This window comes from Varanus komodoensis, unplaced genomic scaffold (genome assembly GCF_004798865.1).
Source record: "Varanus komodoensis strain SLA01 unplaced genomic scaffold, ASM479886v1 scaffold29_1, whole genome shotgun sequence".
Taxonomy (NCBI): domain Eukaryota; kingdom Metazoa; phylum Chordata; class Lepidosauria; order Squamata; family Varanidae; genus Varanus; species Varanus komodoensis.
In genome coordinates this window covers 6,065,669-6,087,677 of record NW_025335759.1, presented here as the reverse complement: position 1 = coordinate 6,087,677, position 22,009 = coordinate 6,065,669, and the positions used below count along the sequence as shown (strand labels likewise).

General features: G+C 48.6%; 1 protein-coding gene across 1 annotated transcript in view; it reads left to right on the top strand.

Annotated features, from left to right (window-relative positions):
* The window catches only part of ASAP3 (ArfGAP with SH3 domain, ankyrin repeat and PH domain 3), a 64,394-nt gene that overhangs the window by 30,263 nt on the left and 12,122 nt on the right, over positions 1-22,009 (top strand). The window contains exons 6-17 of the mRNA XM_044434879.1: positions 1,749-1,875; positions 8,209-8,294; positions 8,489-8,564; positions 9,574-9,660; positions 10,795-10,904; positions 12,052-12,121; positions 14,337-14,424; positions 15,946-15,994; positions 17,343-17,530; positions 19,397-19,530; positions 20,932-21,026; positions 21,563-21,743. Coding sequence (XP_044290814.1) covers positions 1,749-1,875; positions 8,209-8,294; positions 8,489-8,564; positions 9,574-9,660; positions 10,795-10,904; positions 12,052-12,121; positions 14,337-14,424; positions 15,946-15,994; positions 17,343-17,530; positions 19,397-19,530; positions 20,932-21,026; positions 21,563-21,743 — 1,291 coding nt within the window. The remainder of the gene's footprint in view (positions 1-1,748; positions 1,876-8,208; positions 8,295-8,488; positions 8,565-9,573; positions 9,661-10,794; positions 10,905-12,051; positions 12,122-14,336; positions 14,425-15,945; positions 15,995-17,342; positions 17,531-19,396; positions 19,531-20,931; positions 21,027-21,562; positions 21,744-22,009) is intronic.

Genomic DNA, 22,009 nt, shown 5'->3' with positions numbered 1-22,009 from the left:
CACCATGGCGCATGGTTGCGAAGCAGAAAGTCTAGGGGGTTAACTGCTCAGCATCTCTGGGTGGGACTGGGAAAACACTGCTCTAAAATCTCTGGGGTGACTATGTATATTGGAAGGCTGGACTTCTCTAGGTTGAATGCCTTCCAAAGGTGTTGGATTGTAATACCCCCCATCACCAACTGCACTGGTTGAGATGATGAGGGTTGTACTCCAACACTTGTGAAGGATACCAGGTCAGGAATGGTGCTGTAGACAATCCTGAGCTGGAAGGATCCGTGCTTCTGACATGGTAGAGCAATCTCCTAGAGCACACTAGGAGTCCAATTCAGTTGGTGGGTACCAGGCTGGGGGCGGCTGTGTAGTATAGGACAGCTGTCTGTGGTCCAAGTTCTTATTTTTTGCTGTGATTAAAACACACATATGTGTATGCATGTGAAAAGGAAGAGAGGGCTCAGTGGTTCTTGCATCAGTCCCGAAAGTTGTGAAATAGTGTAGAGCTGTGGCAAATTATGGGCAATTTCAGATAGTCAGCAACGTGTAGAAAGGTTTTCTACCACATGGTTGCTTCATGCAAAATTGTGCAAGCTCTCTCTCACACACACACATTGCACATTAATAGATGGTAAAAGCTGGAGACCGTACCAGGTATGAAGTGCTCCTCCACAGTTTCTGTCTGGCAAACTGGTGGCCTCCACAGTTATCAAATTGAGAGTTGCAGTCCAACATAGCTGCAGGACACTGGGATGAGGGAAATCTTCTTTAGATGATTGTGGCTTAATCCAAGAGGTAGAAAGAGGAACCCTTCCCCTCTCAGTTTGCTGAATTAATGCATCTTTATCCTGCTCTTTAGCCACAAGGCTTCCCCTAGGGTCTTACACTAAACCCAAAAGGCTGGAGAAGGAGAAAGAAATAAACAAGCTCAAACCCTTGTTCTTAAAATTACGGTTGCTATCACAACCTGCTATGGTGGAGACAGTTCAGGTGGCCAAATGGAATGGCTCCCAAGCTGCTGACATTTTCGGGACAAAGGCTCTCTGCAGAGGCTATGGAAGAGCTCCAAGCTCTCTTCTATCTCTTTGCACTCCAGTTTCAGCTTTGATCCTGATTCATTATAACTATAACTGTAGATAGAACAATCCACAGTTCCCTGAGTTTGTACATAACAGGGTCCTTTGGCTTCTGGAGTGAATGGGATGCTGCCTTTCTCCCTCTTTTGCTGGAGAGGAGGTAGGAGCCTGGGGGTTGCCCAGGTACATTCGTGGACTGTGTTGAGCATCTGTAAACTCTTGTTTAGGTCAGGGATGGGGAACCACATTCAAAGGCAAAGGGCACTTTAAAGCACCCCCAAATACCAGCATTTTTAGCTTAAAGTGCGTGTAATTTAGCTTTAGGAGAGGCAATGCAACCTTTGATCTAGGCGGGTGTAAAGGTGTGAATGCTGGAATGCCACCAAAGCTTTGGCAGTCTGATGAAATGCGGTAGGACTAGGAGAAAAAGATATGACTACCTGGGGAAGCTGGAAGGCCAGTTCTGGCCCACATTCTTGAGGTTTCCACCCATGGGGAGTATTGTCTGCTGGGCTTAGAGTGATCTTCAAGGGGAAGCTGGTGATGCACCACAGATGAACCTGAAGGTGCAATGCCGCACATGCTTCTACAGACAAAAGGCCTGCAAAAGTTCTAGGGCTTTCTTCTCTCTAAGCGTACAGAGGTCTGTGCCTTAAATCTGCTTGTTCTTTGTTTTCCTAGCACCAAGCTGGAGAAAGAGAAGGAGCGAGCCAAGTTATCTGGAGTAATTCAGGCAGACCCCTCAGCAGTGGAAATCTCGGAGGACCTGCAGAAGGAGCGCCGCACGTTCCAGCTTCAGATGTGCGAGGTAGGAGCTCCCTGGCCGTTTCGATGCACCTGCCCTCATCTGCCTGGCTGCTGCTGTTCCTTCCCTTTGCCCATGCAGAGTCGACTGGCAAGACCCTTTCCCTCTATGACTTGGGTCCTGATCCAGCTGCAGGGTTCTCCTTTGGGCATCACCGAAAATGAAGCCATGAGAGGCCACCGAGATACCTGTGATTTGCAAATGCTAATGCATATGTATTGCAATGATTAGTATAATTTAAATAGAAGCACCATAGTAGGGAAGGGTTTCAGGGGTGCCCATTGAATTTGTTGGCCAGACTCTAAGTGCTGATGGGCAGCCTCAAGGCTGCTTTCCCTTCTTAAAGCTCTGTATGCTTAAACTAGATTTTGATTGGTTGACCCTTCCAACAGGGCCACCCAATAAGGAATCCCCTCTATATATAAAATAGGAGACGTGATCCCTCACCCCATATCCATCCCCCTCACCATGTATTTCCTACCTAGTTGAGAAAGCATTGACATTGCCTCATTTCTCGGCATCTGCCTTCCCGGGGCTGTTCTTCGAGGCCAGTTGTCTCCCTTCAGCTGTATTTGGCTGCCTCAGCTCTGGACAGCTTGGCCGCCAGCTTCGCATCTAGGCTTAGACGCTCCCTCAGAATGCAGGTTCAAACTTTCCCCTGGTACGTTTCTCATTTTTCAGCTAGAAAGTATACTTGGTAGAGGCTGGCCTTGCAGAAAAACTGGGGTGGGGCTTTGTGGGGAATGGAGGAATGGGAAGAAATGAACTAAGGCTAACGATTATCTGGCCTCCCATGTAGGAAGGAATCCAAGCAGCTGGAAACGTTTTCTCATTGCTATGCAGCCTGCGACACAACACACTGTGTATTCTCCCAATGAGTCATAATGGAACAGGATTGTCCCAAAGGTGCATTAACACCTTTTGTTGGGAGAGCAGAATCCACATGTTTATGAAAACTGCATGCCTCTCCTAGCCCTGGCTGCCTGTTAGCAGCATTGCCTGATTCTCTCTTGCTTTCTCTGAAGAGCATTTTTCCATTCCGCATCCTGCAAGATTCTCTCTGGCTTTGAGCACAGAGACTTGCCTACGTATCACTTACAGCCAAGCATCGGGGCCCTGGAGCTGCCAAAGAATGACTTTGGCTTGGCAAAAGGAAGCCCATCTTTGTGTTGCAATACACTGGGAACATTTGCATAGTGGTGCAGGTGTGAGGTCGGGCCGTCCATTTCCCAATTGTTTGCAAAGCCCGCATTTCTGGACGTGCCGAGACTTGCTAGCTAATGCCTGCTGCTGACAGCTGTCAAGTGTGACTTGCATTCGTTAAGATAAATCTGCATGGACATTGTGAAAATGAGCTTTTATAGCAAGGATGAGAAGCTGGGCTTTCAGCTCTCACTAGCCAAAGCCAGTGAGGCCTTTCATGAGGGATGCCCCTGAAACTGGAGCGCCACAGAAATTTAGCAAGAAACAGAAACACAGTCAGCAATGAGACTGTTGCCTCTGAACTTGGACCAGTTGTCCAACATCAAGATGGAGTGGTAGATACTGTTCTGAAGGAGGTCCAGGTGCACCCACTCCTGAAGGTCCCTGTATCTGGATGTTTATAGTGACTCTCACCCTGTCATTAATGCTCCTTTTTGGGATGAAGTGCTTGAAATGGTGATGTCTCTGCAATTTTGGTTCTTCTTGGAGATCCAGATTATCTTGACAGTCTGGGTTCAGGCCTAGTTTTGTTACAGAATTAGTTTTGATGGCTTTTATGAATAACCTCTTGCAGAAGAAAGATGGAGGGAGCGGGGCTCCATAAATCAGCCTTCCCCAACCTGGTGCCCTTCAGAGGCATTTGGACCACAATCCAGGAGTGACATTGACTGGGAATTCTGGGTGCTGCAGTCCAAACGTGTCCAGAAGCCTCAAGGTTGGGGAGGGATGCCATAGATCATACTTGATCTCTAAGCAGCTTTCGGTTCTGCTGTTTGTGGTATTCTTTTGGATCATCTTGCTGAGTTGGGGGTTGGAGGCACTGTCTTGTGTCCCTCCAGGTGACTTGCTCTGCTGCTTCCAAGAACACGAGCCAGCAGCATAGCCAGTGGTGCTGGACTGGCAGGCCAAACATCTGGAAGGACACAAGTTGCTGCCCTTGGAATAAATTGATGGAAATGTGGGACTTGGCACTGCTTTTTTCTGAATGGTCACCATGAAATCCTCTTGTAAATGGAGGTATAGGCCTATTTTACCTTAAAGCCCTCACTGCCTTGGAAGAGGCATTGCAGCATCGTAGAACTAGGAAACATGCACAAAAGCTGGGAAGTGCTGTGTGGTTGAGAGAAAGGGGTGGTGGCCATTTGGAAAATCCTGCGGGCCAGATTGGGGCACTGGGCAGCCCGACATTGACCTGCAGAGCAGCTGGGGATGGTGCACAAAAGCGAGAACCGAACCTCCAGACGGGCCCACAGTGTCAGTGCCTGATGCATTTGTGTGCTGCCTGACTGTCCCACCTCCTGGGAGAAGATGCTCGCCCTGCTCCAGAGTAGCCATGTCTGGGGACCTGCCAGCTGACATTCCGCACGATGCCTCGAAGGTGGCATTGGTCTGGGGCACTGTGGGAGATTTGACTTGGCCGCTTCTTGGACTTGGCAGCCACTACCAGGAAAGCCTGCTGTTGGAGAAGGAGCTTCAGGCCCAGGAGGGTCCCACCAAGAGCTTGGGAAGTCCCAAGATGGCTACTTTTTTGAGCCCCCTCCTTGGACCAGAAGCTGTTCTGCCTTCAGCAACATGTGTGGGTGGGCAACTTGGACATTCAGAGGGGGGTGTTAGCATAAACACTGGGATGTGAGCGTTTGAGATTTTGGAAGGGTACCCCGTAGTTTGCAGTAGTTTGTATATAGGACTCCAGGTGTTCTATTTCTTACACAGCTATTGAGGGAGGTTAGATAAGAACATCAGTGGCGGCTCTCGTGGCAAGACCCTTTGCATGTCAGTCAGCCAGGTCAATGGGAGTCGGAGCTCTGCTGCAGCAGTCGGCCCTTTAATGTATGGGATCTTATACTTGCCTGAGGAGCTGGAAGAGCAGACAGACCGTTGCCTCCGTTTGAGCTGCGATGGGGCCGAGCTTGAGAGAAGGGTTAAAGAGCTCTGCGGGGCTGGGTGGCTGGCGGCTTTCCTTCCTTTGTGTGGTTTTGCTCGGTTCGGTGGAATGGTTGGGGCTTGGCCAGCGTGTGAGTCAGCCCTTTGAATGGCTTCACTGTTAAATAAATAGCACCACATGGAAGCACTCAGGATTAGCTTGCATCTCCATGCCAGAGGAGCCGTAATGGGGGAAAGATATGAGGCGTGTACAGCATATCGAGAGAGCTGTGAGCCATCTGATTTCGCATCCAGCCTTGCAGCCCGGCATAGTCTTTCCTAAGTCGATGTTCTCCAGACACCTTGGCGCATCACTCCCATTATCCTTAGGCAACACAGCCATGGCTGGGGTACATGGTACCTCTAGTCCTACTCACGTTGGGGAAGGTTGCCTTAAATGGCACTGGCTGCAACAGCTTGGACTTACCCATTTCTAAGCTCAAATTGGTTCATTGCTGCAATGGATCAACTTCTGTCTTAAGGGAACGAGAGCTGTGCCGGATCAGATGAAGAGTCCACCCAGTCCAGCATCCTGTTCATCCAGTGACCAGCTAGCTGATCGCAGGAAAGCAGTAGCACCTCCTGCCCATGTCCTGCCCATGTCCAGCCTCTGATACCATAGGTGGCCTAGAGCCATCAGGACTAGTAGCCCTTGATGGTCTTCTCCGCCATTAGTGGCAAGCATCACAGCCTCTTGTTCTACAGATTCAGTTCAGATGGATACCCCAAAGCAGGGGACTGATGGCAAGAGAAAGCCTTAGCTGGGGGACCCCCAGGAGAACTGTGATTGTGGAGTCCACACAGATAGGCTTGTCAATAAATGGGTCAACGGGAAGCTGCCTTGTTCCAGGACTTGCATTTTCTTCATCTCGCCCTCTGTGCCAACCTTCCTCCACTCTGATACCCTGCGGAGATTTTGAACTACAACTTCCATCAGTCCCAGCCAGCACAGCTCATAGAGAAGAATAGTGAGTGGATGCAAGTTTGAGAAAGGCTAAGTTACACTTACTGGCAGTGACGGTCCCAGATTTCAGAGAGGGCCTCCCTCACAACCCTACATTGAGAAACTTTTGCATACAAAACATGGTCTTTACCACTGAGTTATGGCCCTTCCTTGCTTCCTGGCCTAGACTTCACGATAAGATCAACTGCAAAGACATCTTCTTCTTTGTGGTTTTGCAATTAGCAAAAGTGTAATTGGTGATCTGTCCTAATTAATCACTTACAAGACAGTCCACAAGAAAGCTTTAATCAGATGGTGATTAGTTATAAACAAGTGACGCCTGCAACAAATGTTAAAGTATTTTCACTTGCTTATAGGAATAAACAGGTGTCCCGCCCGGGGTGCCGGCCGCGGTGCCCTTCTCCAGCAGACTAATCCATTCCTCACCCAGCCCCAATAACTGTTTCCCTTTTCGGAGTGCCAGTCAACCTTCAGTGAGTGCATTATTGGCTTGAGTCTTGTCCCCTAAGGCGCTTTTCCAAAGGGCATTTTCCCTCCTCCTGCAGTGCTTTATCCAAGATGCTCCTCTTGTTTCTCTGTGGCATTGGCTTGACTGCCGTGGCACTGACACTCAGCACAGGAGTTTGCTCTCGCAGGGGCTGGCATTTCCAGCAGCCCAGTGTGCTATCTGCCAGCATCCCGCTCATTCCTCAAATGGGCCGGCAGCATTGAGCCGGCTCTGAAATCTGGATCTGTGCAGGCCTCCAGTGCTTCCTTGCATTGTACTCCTGCCCTCCCTCCGGAACACAAGGTGAGGCAGGCCTCCTCCTCTCCTTTCTAAGGGATTCTGCCTTTGTCCAACAAGCCCGAGTCAGCCACCACAGGCTGCTCCGTCGCACCATTGCCTGCCCACCCACAGCTCCCTTCCAGATCATCTCCATTCTTGGTCAAGTCTTCCGGGAGGACACTTGGCAAATGCAGCACATGGGAGGAGGCACATGTGCAAGGCTGTGCCTCTTGCGCAAAAGGATAGCATAGGGATTATTGTGGCACCAGACTTGGAGAATGCTGTCCCCGGAGAGCTGCTTGACTCAGGCCCTGCGGCAGGTGGCAAAAACAGGTCTGTGCATTGCGGAATGGCTGTAACTCAGTGGCAGAGCATGTATCTTGCATGCAGAATTTCCCAGGTTCAATCTCTGGCATCTACGGGAAAAGACCCCTGACTTAGACATTGGGGTGGGCCAGCAGTGCAGGCAGGAGGTTCAGAACGCTTGGCCTGTGTGCATAATCCAGCCTCATCTGGTCTGTGGATAGATGGGTTCCTTCAGGAGCAGGACTTGACCTCCAAACTGTTACTTGTCTCCAGAGTCCATTGGTTGCACCTGTTCCTATATTTCTGTTGACTTTCTGCAGAGTCTGAACCAAGCTCCCTCTTACACAACGCAAGTAAGCGCTGCCAGGTGTCCACATCTCTTCCTGTTATGGGCTTGCGTTATAAGCTGCAGTAGATGTAAATAATGATTGCATCTCAACTTGCATGCTGAAACTATAATGTACAGATAAGTTACACAAGGACCTGTATTCAGAATTGGGTGCAGACACTCTAGAATTAATCCGGGACTTCCGGTCAGACTTGAGTGTAATGCGTGCCTTGGGGTGCAGTCCATTGACTACCTCTAACTCTCTGGGTTCGGAGGATTTCAGGTCTCTTGTCAAGCTCTTTGCCTGCTGGGCCAAAGACATAGATAGCCAGTTCTGGCCATTTATGTCTTGCTTGTACACATGAGGAGGAGGGGCCGAGGCCCTCCTGAGATCCTGGCGCCCTGGCAAAACCTTACTCTTCCCCTCCTTGCTCTCTGCTTCAGTGTCCTTAGGCCAAGCTTTGGCTCTGAAGCCATGCTCAAAATGATGGCGCTACAGGCAGCCTGGAAAGAACTGTCTTGATTTGAGGGGAAAGGGAGGCCACCCTTGTTGGAGTGGCCTTGGGAAGCATGTCTGAGCTCAGAGCTGGGACGGCGACCTTTCCTACGGCTATCCGGACGATATGTAGCAGCCATGGGCTTGTGCCCTGAGCCTCTAAGCAGAGCTGCAGCCTTGGCTCTTGCCTTTGTTTCCAACCTTGCTGCAGTGCTCAGGGAATTCCTGTATCCTTGTGGTGACTAAAGTGCTGCATGGGAACCAGTTTACTGGCAGCGAACTCAGGCTGTGTTGAAGAACCTACATTTGACCCTAACTTAGTGTTTTTTGGTCTTCCCACCTCCGCCTAGTACCTTCTGAAAGCCCATGAAAGCCAAATGAAGCAAGGTCCAGACTTTCTGCAGAGCCTGATCAAGTTCTATCATGCACAATACAAGTAAGTGCACCGTGGTTGATGCTTCCAATCAGTTACCCACATCCCTTCCTGTGGTAGGTTTCTAAATGACAGCAGAGCACTCGCATGTTCAGATGTGTCCGGATTTGGCTGTACGTGGTGTTGCAAACTTAATTTCATAATGTTCTCTCTCTTTCCATGCTTTGACACACCTCTCTGCCAATTTTTTAAAACAGTTTCTTTCAAGATGGTTGGAAGGCATCTCAGAACTTGTACCCATTCATCGAGAAGCTGGCCGCATCTTTACATGCAGTAAGTTGTTAACGGGAGTGTCTCATAATGCCCTTCCAAATTCCCATTAACTGCACTGTCTACAGTTGATTTACTTGGGCACGGATCCGGTTGCAAAGTTCTCCCTAATGCTATGCTTAACTTGTCCTGCCTTAAGCCAATATCCATTCTTATTCATCTCCACTCTACTTTTCCCAGTTCCCTTCTCTTATTTTCCATCATTCCTTCCCCAAACACTTCAGATCCTCATTGTTTCTGTATGGCCTTAATTTCAATTGCCAGCCCTAACAAAGCTTTTTAAGCTGCTTTGGCCATGTTGATAATCACTCCCTCCTTTGTTTTCCATGAAATTAGTCAGGAAAAGGCATTTCAGTGCTAGTTCTGTATAAATAAATAAATACCAGTTTACTAAATATTCACAGTTAGGGAAGCTAGTAGAAGCTAACCTTTCCTGCTTCCATGCCACTGGGTGGAAATATTTTTGCATGATTCTACAACAATATGCATTGGTTCGATATAATATTGTGGTGCTGAATTTTAGATCCAGGGATGAATTCCATAAAGGGAGAAGCTCTTGGGAGCCACAAGGCCTTATGGGAGGCTGAAACCAAAAAGAGTGGGACCTGAAACACTGTAAATATCAGCACATTTTAAAGCTCTTCCTGTCTTGACTAGGCCTTAGAAAAGAGGCATTTCAGCCGTCTAGAATAGGAGAAAAGCTGCACAAAAGCCAGGAATCTACTGGATGATTGGTAGTGATGGGGAAGGACCTTGCCTTCTGGGGAACCCAGAAGGCTGCATTCGGCCCTGAACTGGGCTGGATTTGTTCCCTGGGCCTGAGCTTCCACACCTTGTATGTAATGCAGAACATTACACTGCAGCCCATAAGCCTCTGGCCTGAACAGAACAATTCTGTATGATGCCAAACTCCTAAGAATGTTTCTGCAATATGACTGCTGCCACAGCAGCGATTCATTGGGCCAGTTTATTTGTGTATTGTCTAGTTACTCAGGCCTTCCTCTCTTTCTAGCTTCATCAAGCGAAGGAAGAGGAGGTGAAACAGCTCACTCGGATCCGCGATTCCCTCCGAGGCATCCTGCAGCTGGAGACCAAAGGGGTGAGCTTTCAGCAAGCTTGCTGAGGAGGCGTGTGAGGAGCTGGCATGGCGGGGGTGGGGGTCAAGCAGGAGCTTCAGCACCCCACGTAGGGTAAGGTTAACAAATTGAGGCTCTTCCTGCATTCGAGAGATTGTAGTTGACTGATGTACATATAGGTACACTTTGGTGAATGAATTCTGCATACAGTTCTGCACGGAATTGTGCAGAATCGCCCTTTGGAATGAACACTGCATGTCAGTGCAGTGGGACTTCCTGGGTGGATCTTGGCAAGGCCTCATGGGACACCGGAGGCTCCAGGTAAGCGACTTGCTCCACGTCTTGAGAGAAGAGGAATCCCTTCGGAGCCAAGTCCCCCCGGCCAGGCGCCACCCTTTCCAAGAGGCCTAACGGGACAGGCCTTTGGTTCGGAAATGGGTGCTCCTCCCCTGCTCTGCCTGGTCCTCCCATCTGTGGCGCCCAGATTGCTGTGGGCCTGGAGGACACGGGTGTCTGATGCAGAGGGGGCTGGTTCCTTTGTGGCTTTGTGGATGTGGGCTCCAGGAGTCCTGACACAAGAGTCCGCCTCAGGGGCCTTGGGCTGAGACCCAGGTTTGTTGCTGACGCTGGGGCTTCCGCTGTTGCTGGACAGAGAGACCCTTCCAGGCTGATGCTGGGAGCAGGGATCCTGAGGAAGGGGGCTGCTTGTTTATCGGTGGTGCATCCAGGAATGCCATGGCAGGCACCACCTCCGAAGCGCCATCCTTCCTGCGAGAAGGGAAGGGCAGGACCCCATGCCCGCCTTAGAATGCACGTGCTGCTGATGAGTAGCCAGGTGACCTTACACTGCCTGGTGAGCTGGAGACGTTTCTAATGGGTCAGCAACTCTTCAGTCAGTCATTTGAACCAGTTTGCGGTCTGAGTCCTGCAGAGCTCATGTGTGTGATTTGAGTTTGTGAACTGCCAGAGAGCTTCAGTTATTGGTCGGTGCAGAAATGTCATAAATACGTGGATTAGGACACGCTCCTTTGTATGTTTTTATTTTAATTTTATTTATGTTATATTTTATTTTATGCTGAGAGCCGTCCTGAGGCTTTTTGCGAATAGGATGGCATATAAATATTTTAAATAAATAAAATAAAATAAAATATGTGCAGGACAACCTCAACAGGAAGAACTCGGGCAGTGGCTACAGCATCCATCAACACCAAGGCAACAAGCAGTATGGGACAGAGAAGTCGGGCTTCCTGCACAAGAAAAGCGATGGGTGAGTTGCACCAGCAGTGGTTCCTCTCCCTGGGCCATTGCTGGGATGCAGTGGCCAAAGGGAAAGCAAGTCCCGCTCAGAAGGGAAGGGGCTCTTACGTCTTAACTGGGAGGGCTGGTTTCTGCAAGCTATTCTGGAAGCAGTTCCAAATCAGCTGCTCCAAGATGGTTTTAGTGTGAGAACTTTCGAGCCACTGCATGTTAAAAAGATGCAGCAATGGCTCTATTTTAGGGATGCGTGAATCAGGCAAAATCTGAATTTGCCAAAGTTCTCTAAATTCCATCTTGAAGCTTGTTCCAGTTCAAGTCTGTTTCAGATGGAAGCCTTTTTTTTTCTTCTTTTTACATGGAATTCTTTGTGCATGTTCATGTGTACTTTTCCAAATGCGTGTATCAGTTGTGCATGTCTTTGAATTCTTTGCATTCCTCTTCCTTTGATTAAACTGTATTTTTGCACATTTTCAAAATACCCATTTTTATGTGCCTTTTCAAATGTCGACATTCTGTCAAACACATTCTTGGGCTCTGTGAGTTATACTGCAAGATTGGAATTGTATGGACTTAGATTGTATGGTATCCCTGTTTGACCTGGAAGCTACTAATCCTGATCAAAGCAAATGGAGACTAATTTCTCATTCACCCCTACTGTTGTTTTTTCTTTATTTTTTTTCCACTGTGGAAGTGCTTGGCTTCTATTGGGCCCTCCTACTCCCACATTGGAATATGAAATGTAATCTTTCCTTCCCAAGTGGTGATTTCACAGAGAATAACCCACATCAGTGTACAGGTAACTGTGAAATGTGTTATCGATAAAATCACAGGTGCAAAGGGAAAGATTCCATTTCATCTCCCCGTGTGAGTTCCCAAGTGCACCATTTAAAAAAATAATCAAGACAGAATAAAAATGGAGCAGGTTGCTTAACCTAATGTGTAGTTTGCTCTTTGTGAATGGCATGGTACGAGTATGTTCCTGAGGATTAGCTTCATTCTTACTCTAGAGTAGGTGGTGGGGCCCAGTGGAGAGGCTCTCACAAACCAGACCTATATACTCATGAGCAAGGTGGGGCTTTTGCAATTTGTGACCTCTGTGGCAAAGGCACCCCATGATAACCGTGTGCATTTGTGCTGTCTGTTTCCTGCCCTGCTAGGATCCGGAAAGTGTGGCAGAAGAGGAAGTGTGGAGTGAAGTACGGATGCCTCACCATCTCACACAGCACGGTAAGTGGGACTGGGGGCAAAGTTGGTGGCTCAGTGGTGCTGCTTGCCTGCAGGCGCCTTTTCGGGTCAGTTGACACCAGGGGGCTGCCAAGGGTTCGATGCCTGTGTGAGGGGCTCATGGGAAAACAGCTCGTGGCCCCGACCCTTTCTTCAGAATGCCCCGGCTGTGGCCGCCAGGGTTGTGGCCAGTGGGCACGTTGGCATGCTGGGTCGCATGGTCGACAGATGCTTTCCTGCTGCCTCCTCACTCATTCCATTATTAGCATTTATTTATTAGATTTATATCCCACCTTTTTCCTTCCGAGGAGCTCAACAAGTTCTGCACAAGTTGCTGCCTCCTCTCAGTCGTATCTTTGTAACAACTCCATGGCTGAGTGAGGACTAGAACCCAGATCTTCTGGGTTCCCACACTCTTAACCACTACACCATGCCGGAATATGTGAGAGGAAGTTATTTGAACCGTTCAATTTGGTGTGTATTTGTACTTTATGTGGGAAAGAGCGTTCATTTCCCAGTGAAAGCTTTGTGAAATGGGGCAGCCTTGCCTCTTGGGTAACCCTTTTTGTTGTTATATCACTCAAGGAAGAGGTAGGGGCTGTTGAACCCGAAAAGCAAACCTTTCTTGTTTCAACTGTGTGTCCCCAACACTTTGGGAAGTCATTTCACCTCTTTCAGCGTGCCCTGCTTATCTTTTGTGGCTCCCTTAAAGGTGGTTTTGGTGGGCCGTCTCTTGCTCTCAGACGTGATGGGGACCCTCTCCCACTGGCAGCACTGAAGTAGGATTTAACTGTCAGCCCAGTTGACTTCTGTACACAGAATGGAGGAAGACACCGCTGTGCCTTTTCCCTCAGACTGCACAGTGTCTTGGGCTAGCCTTGGGGCTTCTGCCTGGGCCTTTTTCTTCATTTAAGCTCCCAGGATCCTTTTTCTGAATGCGCCCCAGCCAGTTGCTTTTTCTTCATGCTCTCTTCCCTTTTCTCTCATCAAACATGTTCCGCTTCCTCCCTTGTCCTTGTGGTTGTTTATGATCCATCATGACCCCATGGACAACATTCCTCCAGGCTCTCCTGTCCTCCACCATCCCCTGGAGTCCACCCAAGCCCACACCCACTGCCCCAGTGACCCCATCCAGCCACCTCATCCTCTGCCGCCCCCTTCTCTTTTTGCTGGTAATCCTTCCCAGCATCAGGGTCTTCTCCAGTGAGCTGTTCCTTCTCATTAGGTAGCCAAAGTATTTGAGTTTCATCTTCAGTATCTGGCCTTCTAAAGAGCAGATTGACTGGCTTGATCTCTTTGCAGGCCAAGGGACTCTCAGGAGTCTTCTCGGTATCTCTTGCCCTTAGCCCTATGCTTTGTTTCCTGTGTGTCCTCAAATCTTTGAAAGGAGGTTTTAACTCCCAGCCACTTTCCTTGGTTATTATGGATTCCTACTTGCCTCGTGAGTTGGGCCCGATTTGCAAGTGGTGTTTTGATATGGTCAGGGGCCGTGAGGTGCTGCTTGTTTCTTGCGTGGGGTGCCCCCATGTGGTGAGAAGTGCTGCCTGCCATGCCGGAATTAATCTGGTCATCTATGGCTTACTCCCATGTGGCAAACACTTGCTCTTTGTCCCATAAGGACATCATGCTTCAAGCATCTTTGGATCATCTGAAATCAGTGTGGTGAGATCAGCTCTTAGTGGTTGACCAGTGACCCGGATGCTGGCTGGGAACAGTGGCCGCTGCAGTCTGACACACTGAAAGGACATCAGTGTGGACTGTGCTCAGCCACCCTGGAAAATGTTAGCATAAGAGCAGCATAGACATGTTTTAAGTAAATACATTATTTTTCATGTTCTCTCTGATGCTGCTGTCGTCACTGGGGCTTCCTAACAGTCCAAGCTGCAGGTTGCTGATGCTGAAGTCCCCAGATGTTGTTGGATGCAACACCCAGCATCCTGTCTATTGGACGTGCTAGTTGGGGATGGTGAGAGCTGTAGTCCCACGCCATCTGGGGATCAAGGTTGGGAACTGTTTGGTTAAAATTTCTAGCTTCAATATTCAATGTCATATAGGAGAGCCTGGCATTTAGAGAAGTGTGGTAACTTTCTGTAGAAATTTCCCACCGAAGGTAGTGGGTTGCCCTTCTTTCTCATCGTCTTCTTTTTCTACTTAACATCAGCAAAATCTGTTCCCCTCCTGGATGTGGAACTTACCATGTTCACTCATTGCTTCCCAGATAAATCGACCTCCAGTGAAGTTAAATCTGTTGACTTGCCAGGTGAGGCCTCATCCAGAGGATAAAAAGTCCTTCGATCTTGTGACACGTAAGTAAATGGCTTGCCACAACTCCTTCCATGACACTTCTCATTTGCGTTTCGTGAGAACCTGGTGAAGGGATGCAGAAAAACCTGGTGATTTTTATTAGCTCAGCCTTCCTATCTGTGAAATGTACACCTCTTGTCCATGAAGAGGTGGAGAAAGCTCTCTGGTTATTTGAGTGTTAATCTTTGCCCAGCTCTGAACCCCTTCCAATCTGTCAGTATCTTCCTTAAATCACAGCACCCAGAACCAGATGCAGTTCTCCAGATGTGGTCTGACTAGTGTGCAGAATAAAGTGGGATGTAACTTCCTGTGACATGGAAGTGAAAGATCTATTAATGTAGTCTCATGAGGTCATTTTGCAGTCACGTTGCATTGCTAGCTCGTGTTTGGGCTGGGACTGATTACAGTCCCGAGATCCTTTTCACATGTTCTGATGCCAATTCATAGCTACCACCTCCCCTTTTCTCCCTAAATGTGGAATTTAACATTTGTCTCAGCTGGATTTCATTTCAGTAGTTTCAGTTCAGTTTTCTGTTCTATCAAGGTTATGCTGAATTTTATTTTTATTTTCTGAGGTGTTAGGTATCCCACTGAGTTGTGTGTCATCTTCAAATCTGATAAAAACGTCCCACATCCTTTATCTTGAGAAATGTATGAAAAATGTTGAATAGCACTAGGTCCAAGTCAAAGAGAAGGTGGACTCCACTCAAAACATCCTTCCAATTTGAATGGTGAACCATTGATGAACACTCTTGCAGTATGGTTGTCCATCTGTTTTTTTACCTGGTTCACACATAGCTAGTTTGCTAAATAAAATACCATGAGAACCTCGTGAATGTTCTCTGTGGCTTAGGACAATCCAAATTCTCCAGCCAGGAAAACTAAAAATCCATGACCAGTATAAGATCGATGAGCTGGCACAATATTTGCTTAATTCTTGGATGACTAGAGTCTAATATCATGCAGGTTGGTGGAAGCGCAAGACTGTTGCCAGCACTAGTCAGTTGCCAAAGGGTAGCCTTTAAGGGCGCATCCTCTTCGGGGACGTGCGGTTTGGAAAAGCTGGTTTGTGAATCCTCTTGTGGGTTTTTCTTAACGGATAACAACGGGGCAGGCAACATCCGGTGACCTGATAGTTTGGACTACAGCTCTTATTAATCCCATCCAGGATGACTGGTGGTGCTGGGAGTTGCAGTCCAGAATATATGGAGGGCATCAGGTTGCCTTCCCTTGGATTGCGAGCCATTGGAGGAGGTCAGGATGCAGCAAAAGCTACATGAAGGTGTGAGCTTTTTTGGGGGGGGGGCAGGGTTTGAAGAAGGTACAAAGATGTGCAAGCCATTTTGAGGAGCAGATGTTTGGAGCATGGCTATACAGCAAGCATTCCCGGCACATTTTCTAGCCCCGCTCTGTGATCTGAATGTCTAGAAACTTTAAAAGAAAATGCTAGTTTAAAAAATCCTCTTGAGCTGCATTTCTTGCTCCTGTGCTTTTTCATCCACCCGAGTCTCCTCTCCTTGCAGACAACAGAACTTACCACTTCCAAGCCGAGGACGAGCCGGACTGCATTGCGTAAGTCCCTCGATGCCCTTTCTTAGCCCTGAGCTTTCCACTGTTCCAGCCAGAGAAAGTGCTCGGCTTTGTCCTGACTGTGCTGCATTTTCAAGGGAGGGTTTCTTTTTTAGCCTGTGTATGTGGGGTGGGGGAGGCAGGGGGAAGAGGGAAGGGGCTTTCACTTGCATCGAACACTCCTGCTTTAGTCCAGAGAGAAGCAATAAACAAAACATTTCTGGAGAAGGTGGACCACAGTGAAAGCATGAAGCATGCCGGAAAGATGCATAATTTACATGCAGATATTGTGGAATGAAAGGACTGCAGGTGGCGCAGTGGTTTAAACCGCTGTGCTGCTGGGCTGGTTATCGAAAGGTCGCCGGTTCGAATGTGCACAACGGGGTGAGTTCCCGGTGCTCCGTCCCAGCTCCTGCCAGCCTTGCAGTTCGAAAGCATGCAAATGCAAGTAGATAAATACGTACCCCTTCGGTGGGCAGGTAACAGCGTTCCGTGCACTTTGGTGTTTAGTCATGCCGGCCACATGACCATGGAGACTGTCTGCGGACAAACGCTGGCTCCCTTGGCCAGGAAAGGGAGATGAGCACTGCCCCCGAGAGTCAGGCATGACTGGACTTAATGTCAAGGGGAAACCTTTACCTTTACCTGTTGTGGAATGAGGGAGTGTGCCAGATAGCTCCAGATGGGTGGCATTGGACAGGGACCTGTTCATGCCCCAGATGTTGGTGAACTCCATTTCCCCTCATCCCTAGCCAGCATGGGTTGTGGTTGCAGAGGATTGGAGTTACAGCCTCACAACATGCTGGAGGACTCCAGGGCCCCCGCCCCTGACAGAAGAATGCAGCATGGTAGAAAGGTTATTGGATTCGCACCCTGCCTTTCCTTGAAGGCGCTTCAGGTGTCACCTCCCGCCTCATCATCACCAGGACCTTCAGTGTGTGCAAAGCCCTCTGCGTGGTGGGTGGATGGGTGTAAGCAGGGAGCTTCATTGCTGAATGTGGTCTGTTTACACGTCAGCAGCAGCCTGGATTCCATAAGTCGTCAGGCTGGAGGTAGGTCTAGGACATGGGGAACCCCGGTGCAGCTCTCCATCCGGCCTTGAATTTTGTCGGGTAACATAATAAGCTGTCTTAGATGGAGTCAGGCCACTGCCAGTCTGTGTAGCTCAGCTGCGCCAGGCGTGGTGAACCTCAGGCCCACAAGCCAGGTTCCCATACTCCCCCGCCTGGGAGCCCTCCAGAAATTTGGGACTTTGCTCCTGTCCACTGTGTGTCAGGCCTACTCAGTGGTCAGGACGGTGCTTCCCATCCACCGCCCTGCTGCCTAACCACCCTTCTTTTCCATTGACCAGATGGGTGTCAGTGCTCCAGAACAGCAAGGATGAAGCACTTAGCAATGCTTTCAAGGGGGACCCAGGCGGCTGTATGTCTCCGACGGGCGGCATGGTGGACAGCGGCCTGCAGGAGCTCACCAAGCTCATTATTAGTGAGGTGAAGAACATGCCGGGCAACAGGCAGTGCTGCGACTGTGGAGCCCCAGGTACGTCCCCCGCGTCTGGGTGCCATCCAGCGGGGGTCCCGCATGGGGCAGCCCTTGCAGTGTGGCTGCCAACCCTGAGAGATGGGTTCTGTGCAAGTGAGTGGCTCATGGCCCTTGTTTCCATGAGGCTTACAGAGAAGGTCTGTCCGAGAGACGCCCCCCACTGGCTTTTTGGAATCTCTGCAGCACCTCTGGGTACCTGTTAGCTGCAGAGAGCGGGGCTGGTCTCACATATTGCCATCTGCTCAGGTAGGCATCCGATTCTGAGGAGGAGGTGGAAGGGCAGAGGTGGGCAGGTAATGGGCAGGTAATTTTTCCATTTCGGGGTCGCCTGGTGAAGATTCTTGGGCAGAGAGTGCGAACCAGCCTGCCTTGGAAGAGGAGGGAGACATTTCAGAACTGGGTGGCTGGTGATGGAGAAAGAGTTCCTTGACCCAGTCAGGAGATGAGGGGTGAAATGAGTGGGCCACTTAGGGAGTGTTTAATACCACGGCAAATGAGCAAGTTGGGACCATTTGCCGAAACGATAGCCAAGCTAGCAGCATGCGAACTCCAACTGGAAGAGAGCTCGAGATACAGGGCACCAACAAAGAGAAGTCCAGTGAAGGGAGCACAGGAATGTCTCAGCCTGCTTGGAAAGTTTGAAGGTTTGTGCAAGTAAAATGATAATCAATCCTAAGGCAAACCTCAACCCAAAAACAGCTCAGAGAGGACTGAGCTTGCTCAGTGGCCACAAGATGCTGAATATTTGGTGTGTAGGGAATGGAAAACAGAAAGGAGATTGAATGAAATGGAGTAATTTAGGAGAGAGCATGGCAGGCAGGCAGGCACCTTGTATAGGAGCACTCTACCTTTCGACGTGTTGCTGTTAAACTTTGTTCCTTGCACTTTCTTTTTTTCGTTAGGGCAGGGACTTGAACTTGGATCTCCTGAGACCCTTTTCAGCAATAACTGCTCTGCCATATTAGCTTTTCCATGTTCTCATTTTTAATATGCACACATGGATTTATATGAAATATCCATTTCAAGTCGGTGTCTTTATGCCACCCATCCACACATTGAAAATCTTGTTAGGGCCTCAATCCATTATATTACAGGTGGTGAGGACTTCACCTCCCTGTGTGGGTAACCTCAGTCTTTGAGCTGCCAAAAGGGTGCACAGAATCAATTTCCCCTCCTATTTGTCAATTTCCAGGAAGCAGGTAAATGATTTGGAAGATCAAGTAGGTCAGTGAATAGTACAGAATTTTTCAATAGAAAAAGTGTATTTTTGTGCAGCAACCTCCTCCCAAAAAGAAGGGACTGCTGGATCTTTCCAAAACTTGTGCCTAAAAGAAGCATTGGCGGTGTTGCACCACTGGCCATTTGATTAGGCAACCCCTTATTAAAGAGGCAGCAGTGCCCAATATACACGAAACCCGTTTTTGCTGATCAGGATGCAGCTGAAGCTCCGTAGATGAGACAAGGAGAAGCCACCACAGCGATTCACTGATTAGATGTTGTGCACTTAGGTCCAAACAGATTGGAGACCCCCAACATAGATGCTCCATAAGAATTTGGTGATAGACTAAGGATTACACCAGAGGGTTTCTTTCTGGCTTTAAGTATTTTTATATTGGTATGCATGTTTTCTTGTGTTTGTTTTCCAATTTGATTTCAAGATCAAATAAAATTTCATGCTGTTTCCCACAGCCTTTGAAACACCCTTGGCCTACTGTGGGCCCCATATTTTATCTTTTTAGAGACGTGAGGATGCCTTTATGCTTTAGTCCAGACATGACGGAAATGTTAGTAGGAGGATGAATCCCAAAACAGGATGAAATACCCTTTTTCGTGCAATACTTCTGTATCGTGTGTGTCTTCCAGATCCCACGTGGCTCTCCACCAACCTTGGCATCTTGACGTGCATTGAGTGCTCAGGGATCCACCGCGAGCTGGGGGTGCACTATTCCCGCATCCAGTCTCTGACGCTCGATGTGCTCAGCACTTCTGAACTGCTGGTAAAGTGCAGAATTCCCCTTTTCCTGCTTGCTTCCGCTTCTCGACTTTCACATTGTGCTTTGTCACCTTGTGTTTCTTCAGCATCCCAGGCTTATGGGCACAACACTAGAAAGCTAAATTGGGTAATTTTGTGGATAGAAAGAGATACAAAGGTGGGCAGAACTGGAACGACGCTCGTGGGGTGGGGAAGGGGGTAGATTCTTTCTTGTACAGCAAGAGCTTGGGATGGGTCAATACAGAGAGGTTCAGTTTTACAAGATTATTATTATTTTTTTATTATTATTATAACATTTCTATGCCGCCCCTTGCCGAAGCCTCGGGGCGGCTTACAACACAATGAAATACATTGAAATACAATAGAACATAATAAATTACCATTAAATACAAAAATACAAAAAATACACTGAGCTTCAAACGTAATAATATAAAATTAAAATTAACAGTATAAAATAAGTAAATAAATAATATAGGAGGAGAAAAGAGAAGGAAGAAGAAGTTGCCCTGGCCAGATCATATATTTTAACAATTAAAATGATGTTTAAATAAAAAAGTCTTTACCTGGCGCCGAAAAACCAGTAAGATGCCAGTGGGAAGGGCATATCAAGAAATGGTCGCTTTCCAAGTTCATTTCTCTGGGCATGAATGCATGCACACCCCATCTGTGTGTGCACACACGTCACACGTGCCTGGCCATGTATGTGTTTTATTTATTTATTCCATTTTAATACTGCCCAATAGCCAAAGGAGCAGTTACCAGAAGTCAAAGCTAAGAAACAGATAAATGAGAAAGACGAGGACAACATGTGAGCAATAAAGCAATAAAGCCATAAAACGACAGCAGCTGCAGTTGCTCATGCGCCTGTTCCCTCCCCCTCCGTTTCCGCACAGTGAGCCTGCCCGTAGGATTATTGCATCACCTTTATATCCTTGCAAGGTAGCCGAGTGCAACTGCACTCCATTTTGTGCACACAAAAACTATCAAGGGAGGTTGGTTAGGCTGAGAGTGAGTGACTGGCCCCGAGCCATCCAGTGAGCTTCATGAGGACTAGAACCCAGATCTCCTGAACCCCCAGACTGTCACTCAGCACCACAGCAAACCCCACTGGCTCTCACGCTTTCAGAGGGGATGATTGAAATTGCACACTAGGCAGCTGCCAGAAAGCTTTTGGCATGTGGCTCTCCTTATGCACCACCTTTCTCGGTGCAGAGGGCTCCCACATGATGCTCTGTGTGCATGGAATTTGGTCTTTGTGGGGGAGGGTGGGCATGTGGCAGCTTGACAAGCCACACCAGAGGCCCCCCAGGACCTCGCACAGTCCTCAAGCTTCAGGTGGCCCATGTGTCCTTTCTGCGGGGCTTAGTCTCTCTCCACCGACATGCCCTCCCTGTCTTGCTCCTAGCTGGCAGTCAGCATTGGAAATGCCAAGTTTAACGAAGTGATGGAGGCCACCTTGCCAGCACAAGGCAGCCCGAAACCCTCTTCAAGCAGTGATATGTGAGTAGAAGCGGACATTGTCACGAGAGCAGGATTCCGGGAGCTAGTCGGGGTAGTCTTCAGGGTGGGTACAGAAGAGATGCTCCATCCACTTCGTGTGCAACAAGGAAAAGGAACTGATTGGGCAGGACTTTGGTGGGCACAGTCTTGTTCCATAGAAGGTAGATCCCGAGGAAAGCTGTGCCGGCTGTACCAATATCAGGATAACTTCGGCATACCCACAAATATATAGATATATCTGTGTGCCCTGCATTTAATTTATTTTAAATCTAAGTTCTGCACTAGGAGAAACTCAACGAGGCATCATTCTCACTGTGCTGCATGGGGTACTGGAATCTTTCCCTTGGATCCTTACAAATGCTACGCCCCCTTCCCATTCCGTTTTCCTGCTTGATATCTTCCCAGACTTTGTAGTTTCTCAGGACTATCTTTCCAGCCATAGAAGCTAGAACAGGAGGGTTCCCCAACCAGGAGGGTCCCATCCAGGAGATCCTTCTTCATAGTTATTCCCAGATGTTTCCCTTCCCCTTGTACAGGAATGCCCGGAAGGAATTCATCATGGCCAAGTACATGGAGCGCAGATACGTCCACAAAGCTGCCAGGGATGAACCCGGCTGTCTCTGGGAAGCCATCCGCAACCGGGATCTCCTGGCACTGTTGCAGGCCTTTGCAGTGGGCCACGATTTGTCCAAACCTCTGGCCAGCCCTGAGGGTCAGGTAAGTGGTATAAAATGAGGAACTGCTAGAAGATGTACATAGCAATGTTTGTCAGATGCTGGTTTGCTCCAAAAGCAGCAACAGTTCATTTTTTTTTTTTAGAGCAGTCTTAATTCTAATGCTACCTGTTCCCTTAGAGGCTGGTGTCCAGTCTCAGCTGCCATGTTACTTTGGGGTAACAAATAGAAGGGCTGGGCAATTTTTGCTGTGTACAGCAGGCTGCAAGCCACGACTTATGCCCCGCCCCACAGCCAAAAGCAAAGGTA